Consider the following 27,322-nt stretch of genomic DNA (forward strand, 5'->3'; position numbering starts at 1 on the left):
CTGATCCTTTTAAGTAAGTATGTACAACCCACCTTGTCCTATGCCTGGTGGGAACCAAGATGGTCCAAGCTAAGAGGAAGATATCCTAAAACTAGTAGGATCCTATGACACTGGGAGGAGGAACCATCGGTCTAAGAACATTTCTGAGCAGGGAAATGTGATCCCAGTCCTGGTCCAGACAAGGTGGTGGAAGGCAGTGGAAGCTGGGCAGGGGCCGGGCTCCAGAAGGCAGGATGGGAGTGATTCAGGGCTCCTTTGTGAACAGGGTGTCAGGCAGTGATAGGCCCCAGCCCTCTGGGACAAAAGAGCTCATCTCGACTGAGTATTCACAGGCCAAGGATTTAGAGACGAAAGCCAAGGAGGGAGGAAGGAGAGTGCATTGTCCAAGATCATTGTCATGGTGCTAGTGGTAAAGAACCCTCCTCCCAGTGCAGGAGACATAAGAGACGAAGGTTCGATCCCTGGGTCGGGAAGATCCCCTGAAAGAGGGCATGGCAACCCACTCCAGTAGTCTTGCCTGGAAAATGCCATTGACAGAGGAGCATGAAGAGCTACAGTCCACAGGATCACAGAGTTAAACATGACTGAAGCGACTTAGCACGCATGCAGTCATGAAAACAAGTGGTAGGCATGTAATTTGAGACTAGGTCTGTCTGATCCCAGAGGCCGCTTATTCTCCCCCTAGGCCATCATGCTGTTGGCAACACAGGGGAATGTAGGGGCAAGTAAAGCACAGAGGGAAAAATCGGGTTTCCATCAGTCTGGTAGGACAATGGAGAGGATTTTCCTTTAGATTCTAGTGTCCTGGAAGGGAATGGAAAAATTTCTGCTCATCTCCTTGTGGCAGGACCCTGTGCTGTGTTTGTCCCCTGTTTAGTAACAACTGGCTGATGGATGAGCTGGGACCAGGTAGTGTGCTTTCTCCCCAGGATGCCCTGCAGCAGAGGCTGACTCAGCAGGACGCGTCTGTCCTTCAGCTCAAACAGGAACTACTGAGGGCAAATATGGACAAAGATGAGCTGCACAACCAGAACGTGAGTTGAAAGAGTGACCTCGGACTCCGTTGAGCTCAAAATAGGATATAGTATGAAGTCCTGTTAGATCTGTTCCACTTTAGAGGAATCCTCCTCCTTCCTGATGAAAGCCTGTACCACGCTGGCCCTGAGCCCTGCAACGTTGAGGACACTGAGGCTGCCTTGTGGTTCTACAGCCTGATCATCTCATTGAAGATGTGGAGAGTGGCTGTGTGTTTTTACCGTAGACGTGCCCTCTCTGTTGCTGAATCCTGTAAACTGCCAACATCAGCTCTAGCTACCTACCGGTTTCCTAGCTGGTTTGGCAGATAATGCCTCCACACCATTGAATTTTTTCTTATTCTTCTTGCAGGTGGATCTGCAGAGGAAGCTGGAGGAGAGGAATCGGCTCTTGGGAGAATATAAAGTAAGAATGTGTATCAGTTTGGAAATTATTTCCAGCTGAGCTTTGGTGAGCAGCCTGTTGTTGCTATTGTTCAAAGAACACTTCAGTACGCTGTTCTCCTCCTTGCTTTCCGCAAGGAAAAGGATTTCCTTTTCTGAGTTCCTTTGATTCACTAACCCTGAAGGTCGATAGCATGGCTGGGAGAAGGAACACAGAGCTAGGAGTCTGGAAGCTTCAGTTCAGCCAGCCTTTATCTTTATCCAATCCCAAAGAAGGGCAATGCCAAAGAATGTTTGAACTACCGTACAGTCGTGTTCATTCATGCTAGCAAGTTAATGCTCATACATGAACCGAGAACTTCTAGATGTACAAGCTAGGTTTAGAAAAGGCAGAGGATTCAGAGATCAAATTGCCAGCATCTGTTGGATCATAGAAAAAGCAAGAGAATTCCAGAAAAACATATACTTCTGCCTTCATTGACCATGCTAAAGCCTTTGGCTGTGTGGGGCTCTACTTTCCTTAGATGGAAATGGCATCACGAAAGGTGAACTGTTGGATGTCCTTGGCTTTGCCACTCGTCTGAAAGGTGTGTCTCTGTTGCAGAAGGAGCTGGGGCAGAAAGATCGCCTCCTGCTGCAGAACCAGGCCAAGTTGGAAGAAGCACTTCGGAAACTGTCTGAGGCCAGTTACCAGCAGGTGGGGACCATGTTCCACCACTGACTTTCCTGCCCCTCTGACCTGAAGAATTCCCCTTCTGACTGAGTGTGTGCGCTTTGCAGGTGGACGTGGAGCGAGAGCTGGAACACAAAGATGTCCTTTGGGCTCACTGTGTGAAAAGAGAGGCCGATGAGGTAACCTGCTGGCCGCTCAGGGGCTCTGTCCCGCGTTTACAGGGGCAAAGAGGGAGATTTGGTTATTAGTCAGGGCTGAGCCGTCGCCACGAGCTGGTTTGTGTTTGCTGGGGAGGATAAAAGTGCAGGTTCTGGGATAAGAAAATATGGTTTCAAATCCCAGCTTTACCACTTTTTTAAAAAAAACATTTTTTACACACTTTTCCACTGTGTGACCTTAAGTTGCTTAGTTCTGAACCTTAGAAATAAGGCTCATCTGGAAGATGGAAATAACAGTGACCTTCTCTGCCATTATGAAGAATACATAAGATAGTCCATCTAAATAACAGGTAGATCCACCTGGCACAGAGCTAGGCTCAAAAAGTCTTAGTCACTGTTCTTTTTTTCTTTTTATTACTGAAGCAAAGGCAGGAGATGCTGGAGCAGCATTCTCAGGCCTTCCTCGGGCCAGGCAGAGGCTGGCTAGGGCCTCCAAAGTGAGGTTTTCACTTTGTTCACTCTGCATTCAACAGTGCCTTCCAAGTGTCGGGTATTGGAGATACAGCAGTGAACTCAAGGGAAAAAAATCTTTGCAGTATGTCAGGAAGTGATTAGTGTAAAGAAGACAAATAAGACAGAAATTGCTTTGGAATTTTCCCTTGTACAAGCATCATTTCTTCTTGCTGCTCTAGGTGACCAACTACAACAATCACAGCTCTCAAAGCAATGGTTTTCTCCTTCCAGCGGCAGGAAAAGGAGCTGCTTCAGTCGTTCACAGAGGGGTATGTCTTTAGGATTTGAGTACAGACTTGCCACTTCCAGCCAAAACCAAAAGGGTACCCTAGTCATCACCAGTGGAGTCGGCCTTTTATATCCCCGTTCCCCAATTCTTGCATCTGTTCGTTGTATAAAGCCGTGAGGCACGTCCTATCCCAAGTTAAGAATTAGTGAGCCATCAGTGGGCTTGCGACTATGGAGGAAAAAGTTTTCCTTCGATTTCCACCTCCTCCCGCAAAAATAGGAGGTCTGTTGGAAACCCCTCCCCCGTATCCTCTTAAGCCCCGCGGTTGGGATGTGGGTAATCAGGTGGCGCGGCCGCGGCCATGCCCGCGGCCCCGCGGTTCCGCCCACAGAGCAGCGACCTGCAGCTTGTGCGAGACGCCCTGCGGAGCCTGCGCAACAGCTTCAGCGGCCACGACCCTCAGCACCACACCATCGACAGCTTGGAGCAGGGCATCGCCAGCCTCATGGAGCGCCTGCATGCCATGGAGACCCAGAGGAAGCAAGAAAGAAGGGTGAGCCTCTTTCTGTGATGTTTCTCTCATCCCCCGAAGAAGCTTGCCCTTGTCAATTTAATGTCGATGAAGGCAGTGCTAAGATAGAAGGCCCTGCTGAAGGTTACAGTTGCTTTTCTCTTTGGTTTTCCTCTTGGGGAGCTGACTGTTCATCCTGGTATGACAGTCGAGGAGGGAGTTCACAGGTAACTCTCAGCAGCTGGGTAGCTGTCTAAGGGATTGTGGTTCTTGACCCACAGGTCTCCCTTTACTGCTTATTGTCCGTCCTCTTCCCCCCGAATGAGCTTGGCATTGGTTGAAGAAATATACGAGACAATGCATTGAAAACTAGAATGCTTCTTATACATGTACATTGTTATTGCTAGGATAAACACATCCAATTTTATATTCTGTGGAAAAAGACGTGGTAGAAAAATATATTTTTTAAGTATACTTTTATGATTTAAATTTCTTGGTTAAATTCTCCCATTGATCATAACTCTTGTGATTTTTGTGTGACTCCCCAGGTTCGGGGCAAGTCACCCAGAACTCAAGCAGGTAGTGAATACCGGGAGTCCTGGCCCCCTAATTCAAGTAAGTACTCTGTATTGCTCAGTAAGGACTCCTAGCGTATTAGATCAGAAATTTAGTATTTATATGCTACTAATATTTTGGAGAGAGAATTTTTCTTGTGGTACTTCACTCTTTTTTTCTAAAAAGAGTGAAGTACCACATTCTTCACACTTATTTATTCTATTTATTTGGCTGCATTGTGTCTCTGTTTTGGCAAGGCATGTGGGATCTTAGTTCCCCAACCAGGGACTGAACCTGCATCGCCTGCATTGCAGGGTGGATTCTTAACCACTGCACTACCAGGCAAGTCCCAGTACTTCACCTTTATAATGCATTATTCTATAGCAATACTAGAATCGAGTTGCTTCTGGGACTATGAAGACCATACCATCATTATCACCACCACCATTACCCCGAGTACCATTTAACCACATGCAGGATGCTGCTGATTCAGAGAGGCTAACATATCTTAAACAAAATATCTTTGGAAATAAACAAACTCCAAACAGTTACACCAAACAAAGCAAAATATAAAACAACAAGCACATATACAGATCACTTGAAAGTTTCAAATAGCAGAGAAAATTTCCAGTTCTTCTTAGAGGCAAAAAGTTTCATTTCTTTGGTGATTTCTGAAACTTTGAGTGCATAGGTCATTCGGTTTGTTTTAACCTACTCTATTATATTTTTTTTTTCCTTGTTAATTCTAACTTGTTGGGAAATCTACCCTTCCTGGTAATTTCTATTTTACTTCATATCTTACCTTTTGGTTTAATAGCATTCATGTTTTCTTATCTTTTATAGTTCACCCAAAAAAAAAAAATATAGTTCACCCAGGCCTGATCTAAAAGTATCTAAATAATAACTTATAAAAACCAAATAGTAAAAGGCTGACCACAACCAGTTTTATATGTTAAAGATAGTTTTTAAAACCACATTAATAAGTCTAAAGTAAAACACTTAAAGAAAGTATTTGCCCAAATATGAAAGGCAAAATATTTTTTGTAGAGTAGATAAGATAGCGTTCTCAAACCTCCAGATATTTTTTCCTCTTGAATGAGATATTTACACTGAGACTGAAATAGACTGTTATTACCCAAATTAGTTTCAGTCTTTTTTTTTTTCTAGCATTGTTTTGAAACAGTCATTTCTGTTTTCTTGATAGGCTTTTTATTTTATCCTTGTCCTCTTTAGTACTTTCTTTAGGTTAGTTTAAACTGCCAGTGTACATAGGTCTAAATATTTAGAAATTCTTTTTCATGAGTCTAACCCCTGGAATTTTCCCTCCCTGGAATAATTATTTTTGTATGTGAATTACTTATTTAAAAGACTGAAAATAAATTCACAGTTTCTTATAAAATGGAGTGTTAATCCAATATCTATATTGACAAACAAGCTGAAATGTCTCTCATCTAAAAATACAAACATTCGTGCAATTTGATAACCCTCTAGCTACTGAGTTATTTATCTTATTCCCCTACATCAGACTTCTTGAAAGAATCCACGAGTGCTCTTTCTTCACCATCACCTCCCATTCACTTCCCAATCCACTGATTGGTCTTTTGCTCAGTTTCTCCACTTGGTGTTTTTCTTCTGTCCATGTTGACTGTCTTGTTGCCTAATCGAAGTGGTCATGTTTCATACCTTATCTTCCATTGACTTTTCAAAAGCATTTACTACCTTTGAATAGTCTCCTTCTGAAAGCATTCCTGTCCTTTAACTGTAGTACCAACAAGTTATATTGATTCAACAAATATTTACTGAGCATTCATTATGTAGATTTCTTGTTAGGCACTAGAGATATTGAGATGAACAAGATGGACTTGGTACTTGGCCTCACTAGACTGTAGTCTCGAGAACTAGGTACAGCCTCCTTCTCTTCTCCTTCCCCGCCTAACCCTTGAATGTGCCCTGGGATTCCACTGGAGGTCTAGACCTAGGCCTTCTGATATTCTTTGTCGGTGATCCTTTCTACTCCCATGGCTTCAACCACTCTGGTATGCCAATTATTTTTAAATTTTCATCTCTAACTGCAAGCGTTTCTGAGCTTCAGGGCTATATTTTTGGATGCCAACTGGATATCTTCTCTGCAGGTCAGAAGGCACTTCAAACTCATGTCCAAAACTGGGAACAAAACAATAGAGGGGGGAAACATAGAGTTAGAATCAAACAGATCTGGGATGCAGTTGTAGCTTTCAGCAGAGTATAGCATGGGCAAGAATGTTAATGACCGTCCTTGCATTTTAGTTTTCATGTTTTTGAAATGGAGACAATCTTGAAAGATTGGGAGCCTTAAGTGAAATATTCTATGTGGATAATCTGGTATAGTGTGGCATATAAGAGATGCAAGGCTGTGCCCTTTCTTTCTCCTTTTCATGACAGCCAAATCTCCTGAAAGAGTAATCTCTTTGAGCCTACTTCCTGTCTTGCAATTTACTCTTAAGGGAAAACAACAATAATTATTTTTAAAGTAATACAGTAGATTAGTGAGGGCTTCCCTGGTGGCTCAGTGGTAAGGAATCCGCCTGCAGTGCAGGAGCTGCAGGAGACGTGTTCCATCCCTGGGTCGGGAAGTCCCCTGGAGGAGAGCATGTCAACCCACTCCAGTATTCTTGCCTGGAGAATCCCATGGACAGAGGAGCCTGGCGGGCTACAGTCCATAGGGACATGACTGAAGCAACTTAGCAGGCATGCACATTAGATTAGTGGAATAAATTGAGATTTCAGATAAAACCCACACATCTATGATAATTTGACAAGCAAATAGTATCTGCAGCAAACGATGTCGGGACAACTGTATATCCATATGCAAAAGAACAGAGTTCGACCTGTACTTCACATTATGTACAAAATTAATTTAAAATGCATCATTGACCTAAATGTAAGCATTAAAACTCTTAGAAGAAAACACAGGGGAACATATTCATGACCTTGAATTCTTAGACATTAAAAGCATGAGCAATAAAAGAAAAAATAGGAAAATGGATCTCATCAAAATTAAAAACTATTTGGATCAAAAAACATTATCAAGAAAGTGACAAGACAACCAGAATAAGAGAAAATATTTGAAAATCATGTATCTATTAAGGGCCTAGGATAAAAACTATATAAAGAACGCTTGTAACAGGAACAGAAGAACAAAAAAATCTGATACTAATAACAAATGGGCAAAGGACTTGAATAGACATTTCCCCAAAGAAGATAAATAAATGGCCAATGTGTCTATGTGTTCTCAGTCTCTTCAGTCGTGTCTGACTCTTTGTGACCCCATGAACTGTAGCCCGCCAGGCTCCTCTGTCAATGGACTTCTCCAGGCAAGAATACTGGAGTGGGTTGCCATGCCCTCCTCCAGGGCATCTTCCCAACCCAGGGATCGAACCTATGTCTCCTGTGTCTCTTGCATTGCAGGTAGATTCTTTACTGCTGAGCCACTGGGGAAGCCCCAAATGGCCAATAAGCACATGCTTAAAGTTGTTAGTTATTAGGAAAATGCAAACCAAAATCACAGTGAGATACCACTTCATGCCTACTGCTGATTCTGAAAAAATAAGTAAAAATGTTGGTGAGGATGTAGAGAAGTTGAAACTTTTGTACATTGCTGGTAGGGATATAAAATGGTAGAAAACAGTTTGGTGGCTCTTCAAAAAGTTAAACATAGAATTTATATGACCTAGCAATTCCATTCCTAGGTATATACCCAAAAGAGTTAAAAGCAAATGTTCAAAAAAAAATCCTTGTACACACATATTCATAGTGGAATTATTCACAATAGCTAAAAGGTGGAAATAGCCAAATGTCCATCAGCTGATGAAAGGACAAACAATTTCTGCATATATGCATATAATGGAATGTTATTCAGACACAAAGAGGAATGAATTACTGATACCTGCTCCCACATAAATGAACCGTGAAAATGTTAAGTGAAAAAAGTGAAAGATGCCAGACAGAAAAGGGCAGAAATTGGAAAGATCCTTTTCTATAAAATGTCAAGAATAGGCAAATTCATTGAGACAGAAAGTAGATTAGACAAACGTCAGGATTAGGAAGGGAGTTTTAATGAGTACAAGGTTTCTTTTTCAGATAATGTAAATATTCTGGAACTAGATAGTGGTGATGGTTACACGTCACTGTGAATGTATTAAGTGCCACTGAATTGTACACTTTAAGTGGTTAAAATGGTGAGTTTTGTGTTACATGAATTATACCTCAGTTTTTTTAAAAGTGAATTTTAATAAGCCTGGAAGGAGCCATGCTAACAGAGAGAAAAGGTTGAGTAGTCTAAAATACTATAACTGTCTTAAATCCATCAGAGAGATGAAATCAGAGGGCAGCCAATTGGCCTGAAAGGTAAACAGGTGCCTCCCAGCACAGATAGGATACCAGCACTGGCACACTTATGGCAGAGCGCAGGAGGAAGATGGGGCCACTGGACAAACATAGGAATTCAGCTAAGATTTTAATGAATTGTGAAAGGCTGGGTAGAGAGTAGGAACCCTGGGGGCCACAAACGCCAAGAAGAGTTTGCACCTACTTGCTGACGCTTCCGTTGACCTCCATTTGGGTGCTTATGGCAAAGACTGGTTGTGGGAACAGAGTGTAGAGAAATCCTGTTTTGGGGGTGGGGGCTCAGAGGAGGGACCGGGCTGCCACTGCCAGAAAAGCATGAAGCCCCATCTTTTAAGGCCTTGGTCCCTTAAAGAACAAAAGTTTAAGACTCTGTGCTCCCAATGTGGGGGGAGGGGTGGGGCACAGGTTCAGTCCCTGGTCAGGGAACTGAGATCTCACATGTGGCGTGGTGTGACCAAACTAATAATGATAAAATAAAGTTGAGGGTAGAGCAGGAACATTAAGGGAGAACCCTGCAGAATGCAGCTCCTCAACATTACCCTAGAGAAACGTGAAGGTGATGGTGCACTGAAAGTAGCCTTAACAAAAACCCCAGTCTCAGCTCAACTCCTGGTGTGACTGATTCCGCTCTTCCCACCAGTGGCCGGGAAGAACAAGCAGGGTGCCCATTTCTAGACATAAACATTTTTTACCTTAGTCTACCGTCTTAGACAGGAAGTCTGACGGTCAATGAAAGAATCATGAGGCATCCACAGAAACAAGAAAAATGCACGCCACTGTCAGGAGTCAATAAGGGTCTACTCTAGAGTTGACTCAGACGTGACTAAGATATTGAAACCATCAGAAAAGGAGTTTTTAGAAACTATGTTAATGGCTGAAGTAAAAATGTTTATATAATGCATGTACAGGTGAGGAATTTTAGCAGAGAGATGGAAACTATGAAAAGGAGTCAAATGGAATGCTAGAAATAAAAAAATATTACACAGATGAAGCGTGTCTTCAGCAGGTTCATCAGAAGACTCAACAAACACAGCTAAAGAAAGAATAAGTGAACTTGAAGATAGGTCAATAGGAATTACCCAAACTACAGTACGAAAAGAAAAAGAGTGGGAGAGAGGATAAACAACCCAGTAGCGATGGGATAATATCCATATGGATGAAGATACATGTGACTAGAATCTCTGAACAAAAAGAGACAGAACAGGGCAGAAGAAGCATTTAAAGATATAAAGGCCAGTTATTTTCCAAAAATATATAAAGACATCACACCACAGATCCAAGAAGTTCTGAGAATTCCAAGAAGTATGAATAACAATGACAGTAAAGGAGTCATTACTGAAAATCAAAATCTTGAAGGTAACCAGAGATAGGGGAAAATATTACAAACAGAAGAACAAAGATGCGAAGTACAGAATTTTCATCAGAACCTGCAGTCAAAAGATAGTGGGGGGACATCTTTAGAGTACTGAAAGGGAAAAAAAAAACCTAGAATTCTGTAGCCAGAGAGTATGTATTTTTACACACAAAAACCAAGAGAATTCATTACAAACAGACTTTCAGTGCAGGAAATGTTGAAGGAATTTCTTCAGACAGGAGGAATATGAGATGGGAGAAACTGGGATATACAAAAAGAAGTGGTTAGAATGAAGGAAAGTATAAAAGACTTTTTACCCCTTATGTTTAATTACTCTGAAAGATAATAGGCTGTTTAAAGCAAAAATAGTATTGATGTGTTGCTGGTTTATTTCATATTTGAAAGTGAAATGTAAGACAGTAATACAAAGATCAGGATGGAGGAATTAGGACTCTACTGTTGTAACTTCTGTAGTTCTTACATGTAAAGTGGTATACTATCATTTGAAAGCTGACTGACTAAAGATATATATATATAAATCTAAGAGCAACCACTACATTTTTAAAGAATAAATAAAAAAATTAACAGAAGAGATAAGAAATTGTAAAAATAATCCAATACCAAAAAAAGTAAAATATCTCACTGTTTAAAATATCATTTACATGTTGAAATGATGTATCCAAATTGAGAACCTAAACATACTGGGTTTTGAAGACATAGATATCTGCATGAGTGCTTAGTCACTCAGTTGTGTCCAACTCTTTGCGCCGCCATAGACTGTAGTCTGCCAGGCTCCTCTGTCCGTGGAATTCTCCAGGCAAGAATACCAGAGTGGTTAGCCATTCCCTTCTCCAAGGAATCTCCTTAATTCAGGGATCGAAGCCACGTCTCCTGCGTTGCAAGCAGATTCTTTACCATTCTGAGCCACAAGAGAAGCCCCTATATGTATATACAGATATGCATATACATATATACACACATTCCAAAGGTGGGAAGAAAAAGAGGAGAAAAGAGAAAAGGAACAAGAAATATATGGAACAAATGGAAACAAGGGAGATGGTACATTTTAAAAAATAATCTGTTTTTTATGACAGTTTTTTTTTTTTTTTACCACTTACAAAATTTTGTTTATCAGTATCAATTGGGAAACAGCCTTGTTTGATGGGGTAGATATAGATCAACCTAATGAAGATGGTTCATTCTCCTCAAGTGATCTGTAGCTTCATGTTATTCCAATAAACATCCTAACAGGGTTATCGTCCAGTTAAAATAAATAAATTTTAAAAATCCTAATGGGACTTCCCTGGTGGTACAGTAGTGAAGACTCCGTGCAGGGGGCCTGATTTTGATCTTGGTCAGGGTAGATCCCACCTGATGCAACTAAGAATTTGCATGCTGCAAAAGGAGGAGGAGGAGAAGGGGATGCCAGAAGATGAGATGGTTGGATGGCATCACTAACATGATGGACATGAGTTTGAGTAAGCTCTGGGAGTTGGTGATGGACACGAAGCCTGGTGTACTGCAGTCCATGGTGTTGCAAAGAGTTGGACACAACCGAGTGACTGAACTGAACTGAGCAAAGATCAAAGATCTCAAGTGCCACAACTGAGACCCAGAGCAGCCAAATAAATATTTTTTAAAGTCCTGTCAGACTTTTTGTAGATATAAACAAGCTGATACTAAAATTTACACAGATGAGATTAGAATAAAAAATAGAATAAAAAAAAGTTGAAAAAAATAAACAGAGGAGTTGGCGGGCCACACTACCTGATTTCAAAACTAACTATGAAGTTAGAGTAATCAACACAGTGCATTATAAGTGAGTAGATAGACACATAGATCATTGGAACAGAATAGAAAGTTCAGAAACAGACTTACTGAATTTGACCAGTTGATTATTAATAACAGTGCAAAATCTATTCAATGGCAAAAGGGTAGGCTTTTCAACAAATTGTCCTGGAACAGTTAAAGACCCATATCAAAAAAAGATCATTGGCCCACACTTCATACCACATATAAAAAATTGACTCCGAATGAACCATACATGTCAGTATAAAAGCTAAAATTGACTTGTGATGCCTTTTAAAATCATGTATGTTATTTACACATACATATACACAATGCTATGTTTCTGGGTCATTTGTTCTCTGAGATTTTCAAGATTTTTAAAAATTATTTTTATTTATTTATGTATATTTTGGCTGCGCCACGCAGCATACAAGATGGTTCCCCGACCAGGGATCACACCTGGGCCTCCGCGGTGAAAGCACCGAATCCTAACCACTAGGCCAGCAGAGAAGTCCCTCTGTGGTTTTCGTATGTAACGTCTATAGTAATGTCATTCTGAAACAACAGTGATCATTTTATCAATATGATTTAATGTGGAGTAAGACTGTTTCTCTCTCATCACGCTGCTTCTTTTTTACTCAAAAAGTCTGTGCAGTCCAACTCAGCCTTCTTCACTAGTCACCCGAGAGTCCTCTCAGTAATGTCATCAGTGACCTGTTTACCACACCTGTCTTTATCTTCCAGACTTCTGTGTGACAGCTGACGTACTCTTACCTTCCACCTCACCCAGAGTGCATGTAAAACATTTTATTGGTCAGCTTGGACCGCCATAACACAACACCATAGACTTGAGTGACTTGACAGCAGTTTATTTTCTCACAGTTCTGGAGGCTGGACGTCCCAAGATGAGGATGCCAGTGTGGTCAGGTTCTGCTGAGGGAGGGTGTTCTTCCCGGCTTGCAGTCACCTTCCTGCTGCGTCTTCATATGGTAGAGAGCGAGCTCTGGTGTTTCTTCCTCTTTGTATGGGGGTACCAGTTCTTTGGGATCAGAACTGGTCCACTCATAACCTCATTTAACTTTAATCCCTCCTTAAAGACCTGTCTGCAGTATATTCTTGCCTGGAGAATCCCATGGACAGAGGAGCCTGGTGGGCTACAGTCCATGGGGCTGCAAAGTGTCAGACACGACTGAATGATGAATACTTTCACTTTTCACTATTTTTGCATCTCTAGTACTTGATACATAATAGGCACCCAGTAAACATTTTAAATGGATGACACTTCTGTTCCCCTGTCTTAGGTAACTACCATGAATCTATTTCCTAGATCATAAATTTTGGTTATTTTTCACTTTCTCTTTTATCCTTGACATTCAACTATATCCAAAGTCTAAGACTTTTACCTTCTAAAGGTCTCTCAAATTCATTCCTTCTCTAGCTCCAGGGCTATATCTTACCCTTCCTCATCTTTCAGATTATTTTAATCGCCTGTTAATGGGATCACCATTTCCAGAATTTCTCCCATCCAACCCTTTATTTTGCTGCTAGATTGACCTTTCTAAAATGCCAGTCTGATCATATCAGTTCCTTTTAATATCTCCCTAGAGCTTAAGTCTAATATCTAAATGTCTTAGTCTGGCAGAGTCCTTTGTGATTTGGGCCGTGTCTACCTTATTATCCTCATTTTCCATTATATCCCAAAGTATTACCCTCAAGCCTTACTAGCTGACTTTCAGTTTTATAGATACGTGATCCTTTTTCATGCCTTTATAAGTATCCTTCATTCTTGGACTGCCTTTTCCAAATTCTGCATATGACGATTTTTTTAGGTGCTTTGTTTACCAATTCTAAAATTGTTTAAACAGTTTAACTACGGGAACTTTCTGACCTCTTCCAGGTAGAATTAACTACTCCATCTTTGGTCTTCCTCTGCACTTTGTACAAATCTGATTTTAGTGTATTAAGTATTTGTTAGGTGATTCCCAGGTGGCTCAGTGGTAAAGAACGCACCTGCCAAGCAGGAGACGCACATTCAATCCCTGGGTCTGAAAGATCCCTTGGAGAAGGAAATGGCAACTCACTCCAGTATTCTTGCCTGGGAAATCTTATGGACAGAGGAGCCTGGAGGCTATAGTCCGTGGGGTTGCAGAGTTGGACACGACTTAGCAACTAAACAACAACAATTATTTGTTATCATACCTGTCATCTATACTGGACTAGAGATCAGAGGTCACATATAACTAATTTTATATTCTCAAAATCTAGTACATGGTAAGTGCTCAATAAATGTTTGTTGAATGAATGAAAAGATCAACCATAAAATTTAATGATAAAAGTGAATGTTTTATTTTATCAAAAAATTGCTGTGTGCCAGGCCCCTGGTGCTGGAGTCAAAGGAGCATCGTGGCACGTAGGTTGCAATAAATGGCATTCTTTGAAAAAAATTCTGAAAACGGGCTGATTACTGTGCAAAGAGAGAATGTTCCCTTGTTTTTCTTCTCTGTGTTATTCATCTCTCCTACTTCCTTATTTTAAACCTCTTCCTAGGAATTCCCTGGTGGTTAATATCCAGTGGTTAAGACTCCACAATTTCAACACCAAGGGTCTGGTTTTGATCCCTAGTTAGGGAATTAAGATTCCCACAAAATGTGAGGTGCAGCCAAAAATAAATAAATAAATAAAAAGCCTTAAAAACCCCAAACAAAAAACCCTGGTGGTCCAGTGGTTAAGAATCTGCCTTCCAGTGCAGGGAACGGGGGTTCCATTCCTGGTTGGAGAGCTAAGATTCCGTATTCCTCAGGGCAACTAAGCTTACCACAACTAAGCCTCAGTGCAGCCAAATAAACACATATTTTAAAAAATAAAAGCTTTTCTTAGAACTGTTCTCTGGTTGCTGCCAGTTTGATTGGGATCAATGGCCTAGACTAAGTTAAGAAACCTGTGTATCTGGAATTGCAGGAGATGTTTTAATAAAAGTTTGTTTTTGGTCCTGATGATAAAACTTTTTAACTGGTCTCTTCTCTTATTCTCTTAAATTCATAATCACAAGTAATTCATTGATTAAGTTTTCCCATCAGTACCTATGCAAAGAAGAGAAACAAAGTATGGATCAAGAAATCTGAGTTAAAAACTGTGGGGACTGAGGCTACGCTGGTGGTCCTGTGGTTGAGAATCCACCTGCCAATGCAGAAGACACCGGTTCGATCTCTGGCCCTGAAGGTTCCACATGCCTCAGGGCAACTAAATAGTTATGGCGCACAGGCTTAGTTGCTCCATGGCATGTGGAATCTTCCCAGACTAGGGATCGAACCTGTATCCCCTGCATTGGCAGGTGGATTCTTACCCACTGTGCTACCAGGGGCGTCCCCTACCTGAAATCTTGCCTGGCTTCTCTGACCTCTTTTGACTCTTGGCAGCAGTGCCTGTCAGAACAGTTGCTGTTCCCCTGCTAAAATCACCTGGAACAGGTGAGAAGGGATGGTCCTTGTGATAGCATCCATGTCCGAAGCACCTCCTATCTTAGTGGCCCCAGTGGTGACTTCCTGTGAGTCACACCCTGTGGACAAGGTGTTTGGCAAGAGTTTCCAAATTGTCCTGTGACCTCAGGCAGCTTCATTCTCCTGGGACATTTTGAATAACTGGAAATGATGGGTTATTGGAAGCAAACTGAAGGTTCTGACCACAAGGTGTCTCTCTGATTGCAGAGTTGCCTCACTCACAGAGTTCTCCAGCTGTCAGCAGCGCCTGCACAAAAGTGCTGTATTTCACTGACCGGTCACTTACACCCTTCATGGTCAATATACCAAAGAGGTGAGATGCTGAATCGTTTCTCCTTTAAAAAGGACAGGAAGGCAGAATCATTAGTCACTGCCCACCTAACCACCTGCAAGGTGTAGCAGTGTAGTGAGAAGGGCACAGGAAAGAGAGATTGAAGTTCCACCTTCACCACTAACCTTCAGCATTACAAGGGACATGTCAGGATCTGCTATACAGTATAGACACAATAATAATGTTTCCAGTCCTGATATGCAAAGATGCTCCAAGTCAGGAGTAACAGTTTTTAAAGTGCTCAAAATAGCTTCTGCTGAGAGCTATGGATTACAGCCTAGCATGCCAGGGCTATTTATTACTTATTGACCTTTGTTGCTATTGGATGATGACAACTAATCTAAAGAGAATTCATGTTAAAAACCTTCCAACTTTTCAGTTAATATACTCCTTTCTAAGGTAGATGGTTTTGTAATAAAGATTTTTAATCTCTGGAACCAACTGCTGAGAGGGGTGTTAAGATTTACCGTTCCTAAAGGGTCTGGGTTAGAGGGGAGCTTTCTGAAGTAAAGTGGTATAGTTTGAATTCTCCCAGCCTGGAGAAATGGAATTGTTGCAAAGAAGGAAATCAAGAGAACTTAGACATATTGATAGTTTAACAAATTAGATTGCTGACATTTTGTGTCTTATTTCCAGAGTGAAACAGGAAAAAAAAAAAAAAGTGATTTGGCTTCTGCCAAAGCAGTAAATCTATTTTAAATTCTCAGATTGTCCCATTTGTAATGCTATTTACATTCCCTAATGGGGCTTCCCAGGTGGCTCAGATGGTAAAGAATCCACCTGCATTGCAGGAGACCCAGCTTCGATCCCTGGGTCGGGAAAATCCCCTTAAGAAGGGAACGGCTTAATAGTCTTGCCTGGAGAATTGTGCAGAGTTGGACACAACTGAGCGACTAACACACTTTACATTCCCTGCTGCTGCTGCTGCTAAGTCGCTTCAGTCGTGTCCGACTCTGTGCGACCCCATAGACGGCAGCCCACCAGGCTCCACCGTCCCTGGGATTCTCTAGGCAAGAACACTGGAGTGGGTTGCCATTTCCTTCTCCATTCCCTAACCGTGACTAACTCCCTAACTTCTGCTAATAGAATCATTTGAGTTACCAAGGGCAGTGACCTAACAAGGCCATGCTGTTTCTCTCAGCAGAGACTTTGACAGGGGCCTGGGTTTAAAACGAACATCTTATCTTTTCAACCCACTGATAACAGTCTATTTTAGTGTTCTCTCCTTTTGTTGCAGGCTGGGGGAGGTGACACTGAAGGATTTTAAAGCAGCTATTGACCGGGAGGGAAACCATCGGTATCACTTTAAAGCACTGGATCCTGAGTTTGGCACTGTCAAGGAAGAGGTACAGAACCCACGGGGAGTCTGGGTGGTATTGCTGGTTGTTCTTGAACCCTACAGACTCCTACTGAAGGTCTAGTAAAGGAGGAAACAGACAGAACAGGTTCCATCTTGAAAGCAGGACTCTCTCTTGGGCCGGACTGTGGACTTAGAGCTGTATGCCCTGTATCTATGGAAATGACATACAAACTGGAAAATCAGACTCCCCGGATGGAAGCGCCCCAGGGCTCATACCTAGAAAATACCTAAAAAAATACCTAATTATCTGTGTAACTGAATAGAATCATAAATTCTATTATGCTTATTGGGGTATGACCACAGGCCTATTGATAATTGTCCACTGTTAACTACCTAGGCTTAAGGCATACAAATCACAAGTTTAAGGCATAGGAATCACGGGTAAACTTTGATTGTATCTTTCTTTTCCTTTGTTCAGACTAGTTTTAGAGAATTTGGGGAGGTGGGTTTGAGCATGTACACTTAGGGTATATAAGGTTTTCGCAAAAATTGGTCGGGGTCCTTGGCTAAGAGGAGACTCTGCCTTGGGCCCGCCAGTGTAATAAACTGCACTCCACTATCTGCACTGTCCTTCTGAGTGAGTTTGTTTCCCGGACACGTGGCTACAACACTAGCACCCAGAAATACTGGAATTCTCTAACTGGGTCAGTGAGGTTTCCCAGTGCCTCAAGCCAGTTGACTACTCTAGACTGAGAAGGTTCAGGGAATGGCCCAAGAAGTTGATAGCTTAATTAGTTCATGGATTTAATCACTCTAATCAAACTTAGAATTTTTATTTTAAAAAGGAAAAAGTTTTGGGGACTTCCCTGGCAGCCCAGTGGTTAAGACTCCGCGATTCCAATGCAGAGGGTGCAGATTTGAGTCCTGGTTGGAAACTAAGATCCCACATGCCCCGGGGTGTGGCCAGAAAATTTTTAACAAAGTAAAAAGTTTTGTTAGGGAAAATAAAGAACGCACATTGAAGAAAAGCTTGGCTTTGGGGTCTTTTTTTCTTTCTACAGCCAAACCTTAGAAAACTTTCTGCTTCCTGTGTAGAGCAAAACAAACAAACTGGCATGAATATATGAAACAGTACATTGTGGTAGTAGTTTCTCAGAAAATGAAAATGAGGAAATACTGCAAAGTCATTTATGCTTATTCTCAGTCCTTGACTGTTTTCTTAGCCTACACTTTATAGTACATCTGTCAGAAACATTTTTTTTTTTTAAAAAGAGCACTGTGCTCTCATAGTGGTTGCAGAATGAAAAAGAGTGGAAAAGCCGATCTTTTATTTTGTAAAGATTTCCTGGACTTCCCTGGCAGTCCAGTTATTAAGACTCTCTGCTTCTACTTCAGGGGCACAGGTTCAATCCCTGGTTGGGGAACTAAGATCCTGCATACCACATGGCACAACCACCAAAAAAAAAAAATTTCTTCACTGGACTGTTTTAATAACCTTGTTCTATTAGTGACTTAGGAAGTGAATAAATGAATGAAAAGGACTGCACACACACATATTAAGATTAGCCTTTGTTCTGACCCTTTCTTTATAATGCCTGGGACCAAAATTTTCTCCCTTCTATTTTTTATTTTTTTTCATTTATTTTTATTAGTTGGAGGCTAATTACTTTACAATATTGTAGTGGTTTTTGCCATACACTGACATGAATCAGCCATGGATTTACATATGTTCCCCATCCTGATCCCCACTCCCACCTCCCTCCCCATCCCTTCTATTTTTAAATTATTCTCGCCCTTCTCTTTCAAATGCTTATAGTATTGCTTTCTTCTGAGAAGCCTAAAGTGCTCTATGGTTAGTAATTTATTAAATCTTATAAATCTCTGTGAGCAAAGCAGTACTAGAGGGGTGCTTTTACCATTTCATAGATGTGGAACTAAGGATATATAAATCATACATATATACACCATGCACAGTTGGCCCTTGAACAATATGGGTTTGAACTGCATGGATCCATTTATATGCACATGCTTTTCAATAAATATGTACTACAGTATTATATGATTGGCCATTGGTTGAATCTGAGGATGCAGAACTGTGGATATGGAGGGCTGACTGTGAAGTTATATGTGGGTTTTTGACTACACAGAGCCGGGGTAGGGAAGGGGCGGGTGATGTCTCTGTTGTTCAAGGGTCACTATATATATATATATTTTTTTTTTTTTTTTTTAACCAGTTATAACTTTAGGGAGAAAACCAAAGGGACACAGGCTCTAACTCAAGACTTTCCTCTACACTTTGTTATCCTTTGTTTGGGATCATTTTTTATCAACCACAGATGTGTAACAGGACTCCCTATCTTTTAATTGTTTTTCATGGTGGCTTTTTTTTTCCTTTTTAAAGGTTTTCCACGATGATGATGCCATTCCTGGATGGGAAGGGAAAATTGTGGCCTGGGTAGAAGAAGACCATGGAGAAAATTAATGCTGAGTATTAGACTGGGGACTTGCAGAAGTTGGCACGCCCTGGCTGCTTCACTCAGGAAAGAGGACTAAAACCAGAATACACCAGGAAGTTTGTGCTGCCAAAACAGAAGCTTCTCCAAGTGTGACAGCCATAGGCCAGTCCTGTTTGTGTGCCTGGCATGTGTGGTATCTAAAATCTCTGTCCAAAAGTAGACCATGGGTTCTTCTGGAGTTCCTTGTCCGTGGGAACACACTGTTTTACTCTACTCTGCGGACAACAAACCGAAGGCCTTAACCAACGGGGATGGATGATCCCGCTCCTATATGGGCATGGCTGCTATTATCTGGAACCTGGGAACTGGATGCATCACTCCTATGTGTTACAGTATTATTTTCATTTTAATTGGCCTCAGTGGTTGCAGCAATCAGGGTCCCAGCATTTGTACTCACAGACAAGGTGGAGGTACCAGCTTTTTTGCTTCTTTGCAGCTGTTGCAAACCAAGAATAACTCAGAAGGTGGTACCAAAGATGAAAGCCCACTCTTCAGGAATTTTTTTGGACTGGACGTGGATGGTGCTGAATTGTTGATTGGATTGAAAAAGGGCTGCCCATATTGTGCTGTACTATGCTAAAACCATAATTAAGACCTTGGGCTGCCTCTTGCGTCTTAACTGATTCTGCAACTTGTCCTTTAGCCCACAGAAGGTGTATTTCATGTACTGCTTGTTTTTCTCTGTGGACTCTCTAACTTTAGAGCCATTTTCCCCCCCTTCTAACTGATGAACTTTGTGTTTGAAAGGAATAAGGAGTGAAAATCTCCTTTCAAATCCAGGCGGGTATGGAAAGGTGCTGCTACCCATATCTTCTTGACTTTCTTTCTCTCATGACTTTTCTTTAGCCCATGGCATCCCCTTTGCAGTCGAAAGGAAACAAACCATTACTTTCAGTGTTTGTGATTTATAAGTACTGAGCATGAGTTACTGGTCTGCCCCTCTTCAGTGTCAAGGCCAGAGTTATTTTCTATTATATATTTAGTCTAGGCTGATCCTTTAGGGCACAATAGAAACCATGGGGGCATGAGTTGTGAATGGCAGGGTTGATTCTGGGTGAAAAAAGCCTAGAATCCTTTCTCATGTGCAACACTGTCAAGTGTAGAAGCTAAAAGAGTTAAACTTTCAGAGATTACTTAGTATCTTGAGTTTTCTCATTCATTCAACCAATTAGATATATATATATATATATATAAAATCAGTATATATACTATAAATATATATGTATATCTATATATCAGTCTCCAAAGCAGTCTGCCTGTGATCACCAATGTACACTGCCAAGCAGAAGAGTCAGACAGATCTAGGTTCTTGACCTGTCTGTCTCAAGTTCATCTCCCCTTTTCAGCCATTTCAACAGACTACTTGTTGGAGCTCTGACATGACATTTTGTTGTTTTATATAGAAGCGTCTTTTAAAAATAGTTCATGTTTGGAGAATTCTTTTGTACTCATTTGCTTTTTGTCCAAGAACCATGTCTATTTTTATAACTTGAGTGTGAGTTCTATATATTCTCACATTCTGTATACTGTATCCATTTTCTAGGGAACCCAGTAGCTTTTATACAGGCTCTTTTCTTCTTACCAGCCCTTGTGGTTTCAGAACAAGCTTTATTTTATTACAGGTATACTAATGACAACTCCTGTTCCAGTTCTACCAGCCATTTCAGTTGTGGAGTTAGTTTTACAGAAGCTCTTTGATGGCTCCTTTAGCTGACAGAAGGAACTCAGAAGACACCTGATGTCTTTCATATAAGTTTACTTGGTTTCCTCCTACTGAAGAATGATTTCTCATCAGAAATGACTGGGACAATTTGGGAAAGTCAGTTAAAAGCAAGAATAATTCATTACAAAAGCAGACAAGAAGAAAACAGTATATTTGCCTTTTTTTCTTTTTTGCCCCCCAGGAAGTCTGGAGGAAAAGTCCTCCCGTCACCAGTTTCTCTGTTGCATGAATTTTAGTGTTTTGCTGTAAGACAGCATGAGGGTTATCAGACTAAAATTTGTTATTGTATTTTCAGTACAATTTATCTTGACTGTTAAATCAGTTTTACTTGTCAGTATTCTTTCAGCAAACATTCTTACTATTATGTAAATTTAAATTTTCAGAGGAAATTAAATCAGAGAAAATTTTCAGAGTCTTTTACCTTCTTTGTCTTTTATCTCTGTGTCCTTTGGAAAAGGAGCTGCGTGGCCCTGATGCCTCCATAGAAAGCTTAAGTTGATTTCATAGCTCATTAACCTCAGAGACCATGGGTAATAATGAAGCACCCCCATTACAGGATGGCACGCCAGTATGTTTTTGTAAAATGTGTTGGTAATCCTCATTCCAGTTTCTAAACAGAGGAGCCTTCTAGGAGGAGTGTGCACTGATTCATTCTGGTTTGAACTGTCTCCTATTTGATACATAGGAGAGCTTTTGACTTAAGAGTATTGCCCCCTACTGGCATTTGTGTTGGGACAGTCCATCCTGCTACTGGTGAAGTTCTTTCTTTGAGAAAACTAAAGAACTAGAAATGTTTAGAGCTCATGAAATAATCTCTAAACCCAATTTAAAAAATGACCCTGTCATAAAAACTAAGTTAATAAAAAGTTCAATTACTTAAACAGCCTTCATTTAAAAACTGAAGACCATTCTCACTGTTAACTAAAGTAGCTGGATTGGAAAATTTTACAATTTCGACCTAAAGAATTTAGGTTAAATTTACTTGGTACTGAAATGGCAATCCTACCAACTGACCAACGTCTCAGCTCTTTTTGACCAGGATGGTTGTACATTAAGGAAGATATCTGTATGCCCTATATTCAATCCAAGAGGACTCTAATTACTTAAAACATTCAGATCATAATTATAATAATTTTCATTTTTCCCATAAAATAAGCATTATGATTGCACACTTCTTCTATTGTCTGAATTTATGTAAGAGGGTATAGCTTGCTTAAAATATATATGTAAAGTTATATTTTCTTAGAAACATGGATGTTTGCAACCATTGCTTTCGAAAGGATTACTATCATGTATTGTTTTACGCTTTCATAAAGATTGTGTTATACCAGAGGCTTCTGATTATCAAAGTGATAACCAGTTTTAACTGCCTGTATGTACCAGATTTGTGAACTAGTTTTAAAAAAAAAAGCAGAAACGAACTATGAATAAAATGGAGTTTGCAAACTAAATACCATTCATAATTTTCACTTGTGTTTATTATCAACTGAAATTAATCAAGAAAGCCATTCACATTTAGTGAAAGTAAATTTCCTCAAGTGATCTCCTTGGTAGCATGTTTACTTATTACTTGGGGAGTGGAGATAGGATTACTTTATTGCTGCAGATATTACTACTGGTATTTCTAGTGTAAGTGAAAAATAGGTTATACAATCAAAGAGAATTTATTTAGCACTTCTTTTGACATTTTATGTAAATATGCAAACAAGTAAGAACCCAAGACTCTAAACTATGACAAAACAGTTTCCAATGCAAAAGCAAAAAACACTGAGGCTTTCAGAAATGTATAAAATAAAAGAACCAGAACTTCCAAATTAATTTGAAAGCTGCTTTCCTAAAACTTAGCCTTTATTTATTACTTTAAAGGTTTTATATATCTAAAGGTTTAGCCCTGGGTGCTTTCATTTGCCTTCCAATTACATTATTTTCAACTCTTAATCACAAGCCATTTTAATCGGGTTACTCCATCATTATGTTAAATATGTAAAGAACTTTCACTACCAACTAATTCCTCTTTACATCTCACCCATTCTATATCAGTAATATTCTACAAGTCTCAGGGGGCTTATTTGACAAACCTAATTATTCCCAGCTTACCTCTGAGGTAAACTAACCACTCCTGGACTGTTTCACCCATGCCCTCCCATGATTTAGCTACACCTGTCAAAAGTATATTCAAAATTCAAACTTGCTATGCAAAGAAAAATGAAAAAATTTTAAGTAAAAATTTAAGCTTAAGTAAGGCTACCTAAGTAACTGAACAACAAACTGAAGATCATCTCATACGAAGGCTAACTTAAAGTAATTTAGAACCAGTTATTAAATTCAGAGTGGAAATACTGTAGTAAGTTATCTTAGCCAATTCAAAATTGTTAAAACATTTAAATAATTTATAGTCTAAGCCCTTTCACTAAGCACAATTATTCTTCCATTATTTGTTCCAATTGCTATTCATAAGTAGTTTTACATAATTGTTAATATAATTGCTCTGCTTTTAATATTATTTCAAGTATGCCTTTCCATTTAATCTGGGAATTCTGTTTCTCAGTTGTACTCCCTGCATATTATTCTGTTAGATAGCTGTACTTGTTTAATCTTTTCCTCATTTTTGGATAGTTAGATTTTTCCAATTCTTTTTGTTATATAGTAAAAAAAATTTTTTTAACTTAAAGTTTCCAATTTAAGTAGATATGAAATAGTGCCTTCTGGCTGCCTTATTTTTCCAAACGTTTAATTACCTGCAGAGTTGAACATGTTTTCAAATGTTGGTTTTCTTATGTTCTTGATGTTCTCTGACCATCTGTATACTGGGGACTTACGAGATATAAATACAGCACGCGTTTCCTTCTAGTCTAATGCCACCCTCAGCTCCGAAATGAGATTATTTTCCAATTATAGGATGATAACCCGGCAGTAGAAGTATAACAAATGTAACTGCAAAGGATTCTACGGCAAATTAAAATCGGAAATCTGTTTTGTAAACTTTTTTTCTTCAGAGTAGATGCTTAATCCTGCTATAGCACTCTTAAATGTGGGGATACAGCTTCCATTCAGCTGCCCTTCACACCATTTGACTGGAAAACCTATTCATCCCGTTTCCTGTTGGGCTACAAACCTGAACTTGAATCTTTACACCCAGTACAGCCTGCGCAGAGCGAGGCCCCAAACCTGGGGGCCACAGGGTGTGCTGAGGCTGGGGGCGCGCCCGGCGAGCAGAAATGCCCCCTCGGACGGCCCTCCGCGGAAGCGCCTAGACCCGTCCCGCGGCCGCAGGCTCCCGGTGCCCGGCAGGCCCTGGAGCCCCCTCCCATCCTTCCTCAGGGCGGGGCCACGCCCCTCAGCCCACCTCTGACCACTTCACCTTCCGCAGTCCCGCTCTCACCGCCTTTTTAGGCCCCTGCCTTTCGACCGCGCCCATCACAGCGCTCAGGTTCTGTCCCCCCGCCCCAGGGAAGGCTTCGCCACCGAGCCCACCACCTTCCACTCCTCCCCACGCCTAATCCTCCCAGATTCGGCCTGCTGGAATGCCCCTGCCCCCTGTCGCTCTATAGTAGCCGCCCCGACCCGCACTGGGTCACCCTAAACCCCTCATTTCCCGGAGGAAGACCGGACGTTCACCGCTACTCCGGTCCGCGGAGCGGGTGGGGCGAGGCTTCGCAGCCCATTTTACGACAACTTGCGGCCGCGCGGCGCGGCAGACGGCAACGCCGCGCTGCTCTTGGAGAGGTCACTCCGGAGACGGCGTTGGTTTTGGGGTGTGGGGTCCGTGGCACTATGTGGCGCGTCTGTGCGCGACGGGCTCAGAATGCAGCCCCCCGGGCGGGATTCGGGGCTCGGTGGACGGCCTTTCGGGAGGAGCCGGGAGCTCCATGCGTGACCCCGCGGTCTGGCTCGGCTCTGGCTCGCTGCAGCAGCAAGACCCCAGGGTATGGCAGGGTCCGGGCACTCTGCGGCTGGAGCCCCACATCTTGGGCCACACCGCGGAATCGCGTCTTGCTGCAGCTCTGGGGATCGCCTAGCCGCCGCTGGTATAGCCTCCCCCCGCATCAGAAGGTAAGCCCCGGAACCTGTCCTTCGCGGGATCCCGTTGTCCTTCACGGCAGACTTGTTGGCTTGGGATCCTTCCTTAGAGGCCTTGGTGATCCTCAGCCTCTGCCCCCCTCCGTGTATACTCTGTCAGTGTCCCTTCTCCATTGCCCAGCTTTGCTCTAGCTCTTGAACTTCCCTCTCCTGACCTATTCCATTGAAGAAGGAGCTGCAGGCTTCCTTCTCCTGACCGGTTCCATTCAAAGAAGAGCGCCAAGCCTAGGACGGTCTGTGGAATGTCCGCTGAGGACTTGCTGTTAGACCCACCCAGTACACTGGAGCGGTAGGCCTGTCCTTTTGGTTGAGAGCTTCTGATGTTAGGAAATCCGTTTATAAACCCATTGCCCAATGTGTGAAGGGACTCAGACTCAGCGTTAAATTAGTCTGAACTGAACGAAGTGTTACACCAGATTGAGAGTTAGGTAGCTCTTAAAATTGAGTATTTCTCCCTTTACTCCTCTAGGTTCCATTGCCTTCACTGTCCCCTACAATGCAGGCAGGCACCATAGCCCGTTGGGAAAAGAAGGAAGGAGAAAAAATCAATGAGGGTGAACTAATTGCAGAGGTAAGTTGGAAATGAGTTAGAAGAGACTAGCTTAGCTAAACGGAGCATTAACTATCTGAGTGGGTAATTATCCCTTTTGCCTGGAGAATTCCGTGGACAGAGGAGCCTGGTGGGCTGCTGTCCATGGGGTCGCAAAGAGTCGGACACGACTGAAGTGACTTAGCATGCATACATTAAGAAATTTAGATGTTTTTTACAGTTTGATATGAGAGATTGGTTAGCCAAGTTAGCAGCAGCTAACCAAACTGATTTTTAGCCTGGGTGTTTTTAATAGGAATTCTTTCAAACCTGTGATAGAGGCTTTATTTTCACTGTTGAACTGTATGATTTTTTTTTTATTGCTGTATGATTGATTTATGATGTTGTGTTAAATACTCTTTTCCATTATGGTTTATCACAGATACCAAATCTAGTTCCCTGTGCTATATGGTAGGACCATGTTGCTATCCATTCAATATGTAATAGTTTGCATCTGCAAACCCCCAAATCCTACTCTGTTCCTTCCCTGCCCCACCCCCCAATCACAAGTCTATTCTCTGTGAGTTCATTTCTATTTCGTAGATAAGTTCATTTGTGCCATTTTAGATTCCACATATTTTTCTTTCTTTTTCTGACTTAACTTCACTTTGAACTGTGTGATTTTAGACACAAGTTAATAAACTTCATACTGGCAGCAGAAGCCTAAGCTCCTGCTTTTGTGTTAAAAGGTTGAAACTGATAAAGCTACTGTTGGATTTGAGAGTGTGGAGGAGTGTTACATGGCAAAGATCCTTGTTGCTGAAGGTACCAGAGATGTTCCAGTTGGAGCAATCATCTGTATCACAGTTGAAAAGTGAGTAGTACTGGGGGAATCTGTGAAAGTCAGGTGCTCAAGTGGAGTATTTTAGCCCAGAACTGAGGAGTTAGTTAAAGGCTTCTAAGGCTGATAAATCCGCTTTATAACCCCCTTATACTTACACATTCTTTCTCTTCCTTAGGCCTGAAGATGTTGAAGCCTTTAAAAATTACACACTGGATTCTTCAGCAGCACCTGCCCCACAAGCAGCCCCGGCACCAACCCCTGCCGCTGCCGCTCCGACACCTGCACCTTCTGCTCAGGCTCCTGGCAGCTCATATCCTACTCACATGCAGGTGAGGCTCAGCCTCTGGGTGTCTGCTCTAGAAAATTTATTATTTACTCATTATTTTTCAAAGATGAGTCGCATCCTGGAAACTGGAATTAAACCTGTCTAGTTTTTGTCATTTGAAAGTAAACAGATTTAAATATGAAAATTTACAACATTTATTTTTAGTGGTTATTTCCAGATGTGTGTGCTTGGAGAGTTCTTTTAATCTTTTTTTACCTCAGTGTAGGATAATGTTTGGTACTTTTCATTCAAGAATAACATGTCGGATTTTGAGGATTGTTTGTACTTATATCTGTACTTTGCTAAGTCGCTTCAGTCGTGTCCGATTCTGCGACCCTGTGGACTGTAGCCCACCAGGCTCCTCTGTCCATGGGATTCTCCAGGCAGGAGTACTGGAATGGGTTGCCATGTCCTCCTCCAGGGGATCTTTCCAACCCAGGGATTGAACCTGTGTCTCTTACGTCTCCTGCATTGGCAGGCAGGTTCTTTACCACTAGCACTACCTGGGAAACCCACTTATATCTACTCCCTGTATAAATAGAGTTTTTTTTTTTTTTTTTTAAGTAGGCACCAAGTGCTAACTATTGAATAA

At 41.5% G+C, this 27,322-nt stretch overlaps 2 protein-coding genes across 4 annotated transcripts in view; both read left to right on the forward strand.

Moving 5' to 3' along the window:
- Window positions 1–22,403, forward strand: part of DIXDC1 (DIX domain containing 1) — a 75,908-nt gene extending 53,505 nt beyond the window's left edge. For all 3 annotated transcript variants that reach the window (XM_043481484.1, XM_043481483.1, XM_043481485.1), the window contains 10 exons: window positions 930–1,034; window positions 1,387–1,440; window positions 2,023–2,115; window positions 2,199–2,270; window positions 2,942–3,031; window positions 3,383–3,544; window positions 4,051–4,117; window positions 15,290–15,395; window positions 16,651–16,759; window positions 19,115–22,403. In XM_043481484.1, coding sequence (XP_043337419.1) covers window positions 930–1,034; window positions 1,387–1,440; window positions 2,023–2,115; window positions 2,199–2,270; window positions 2,942–3,031; window positions 3,383–3,544; window positions 4,051–4,117; window positions 15,290–15,395; window positions 16,651–16,759; window positions 19,115–19,195 — 939 coding nt within the window. In that variant the 3' untranslated portion in view covers window positions 19,196–22,403. The remainder of the gene's footprint in view (window positions 1–929; window positions 1,035–1,386; window positions 1,441–2,022; window positions 2,116–2,198; window positions 2,271–2,941; window positions 3,032–3,382; window positions 3,545–4,050; window positions 4,118–15,289; window positions 15,396–16,650; window positions 16,760–19,114) is intronic.
- Window positions 22,404–24,649: 2,246 nt separating this feature from the next.
- DLAT (dihydrolipoamide S-acetyltransferase) overlaps window positions 24,650–27,322 on the forward strand; it is a 32,670-nt gene continuing 29,997 nt past the window's right edge. Inside the window, exons 1-4 of the mRNA XM_043481486.1 lie at window positions 24,650–25,005; window positions 25,502–25,603; window positions 26,311–26,435; window positions 26,581–26,734. Coding sequence (XP_043337421.1) covers window positions 24,727–25,005; window positions 25,502–25,603; window positions 26,311–26,435; window positions 26,581–26,734 — 660 coding nt within the window. The 5' untranslated portion in view covers window positions 24,650–24,726. The remainder of the gene's footprint in view (window positions 25,006–25,501; window positions 25,604–26,310; window positions 26,436–26,580; window positions 26,735–27,322) is intronic.

The sequence above is a fragment of the Cervus canadensis genome, chromosome 11, assembly GCF_019320065.1.
Source record: "Cervus canadensis isolate Bull #8, Minnesota chromosome 11, ASM1932006v1, whole genome shotgun sequence".
NCBI lineage: Eukaryota > Metazoa > Chordata > Mammalia > Artiodactyla > Cervidae > Cervus > Cervus canadensis.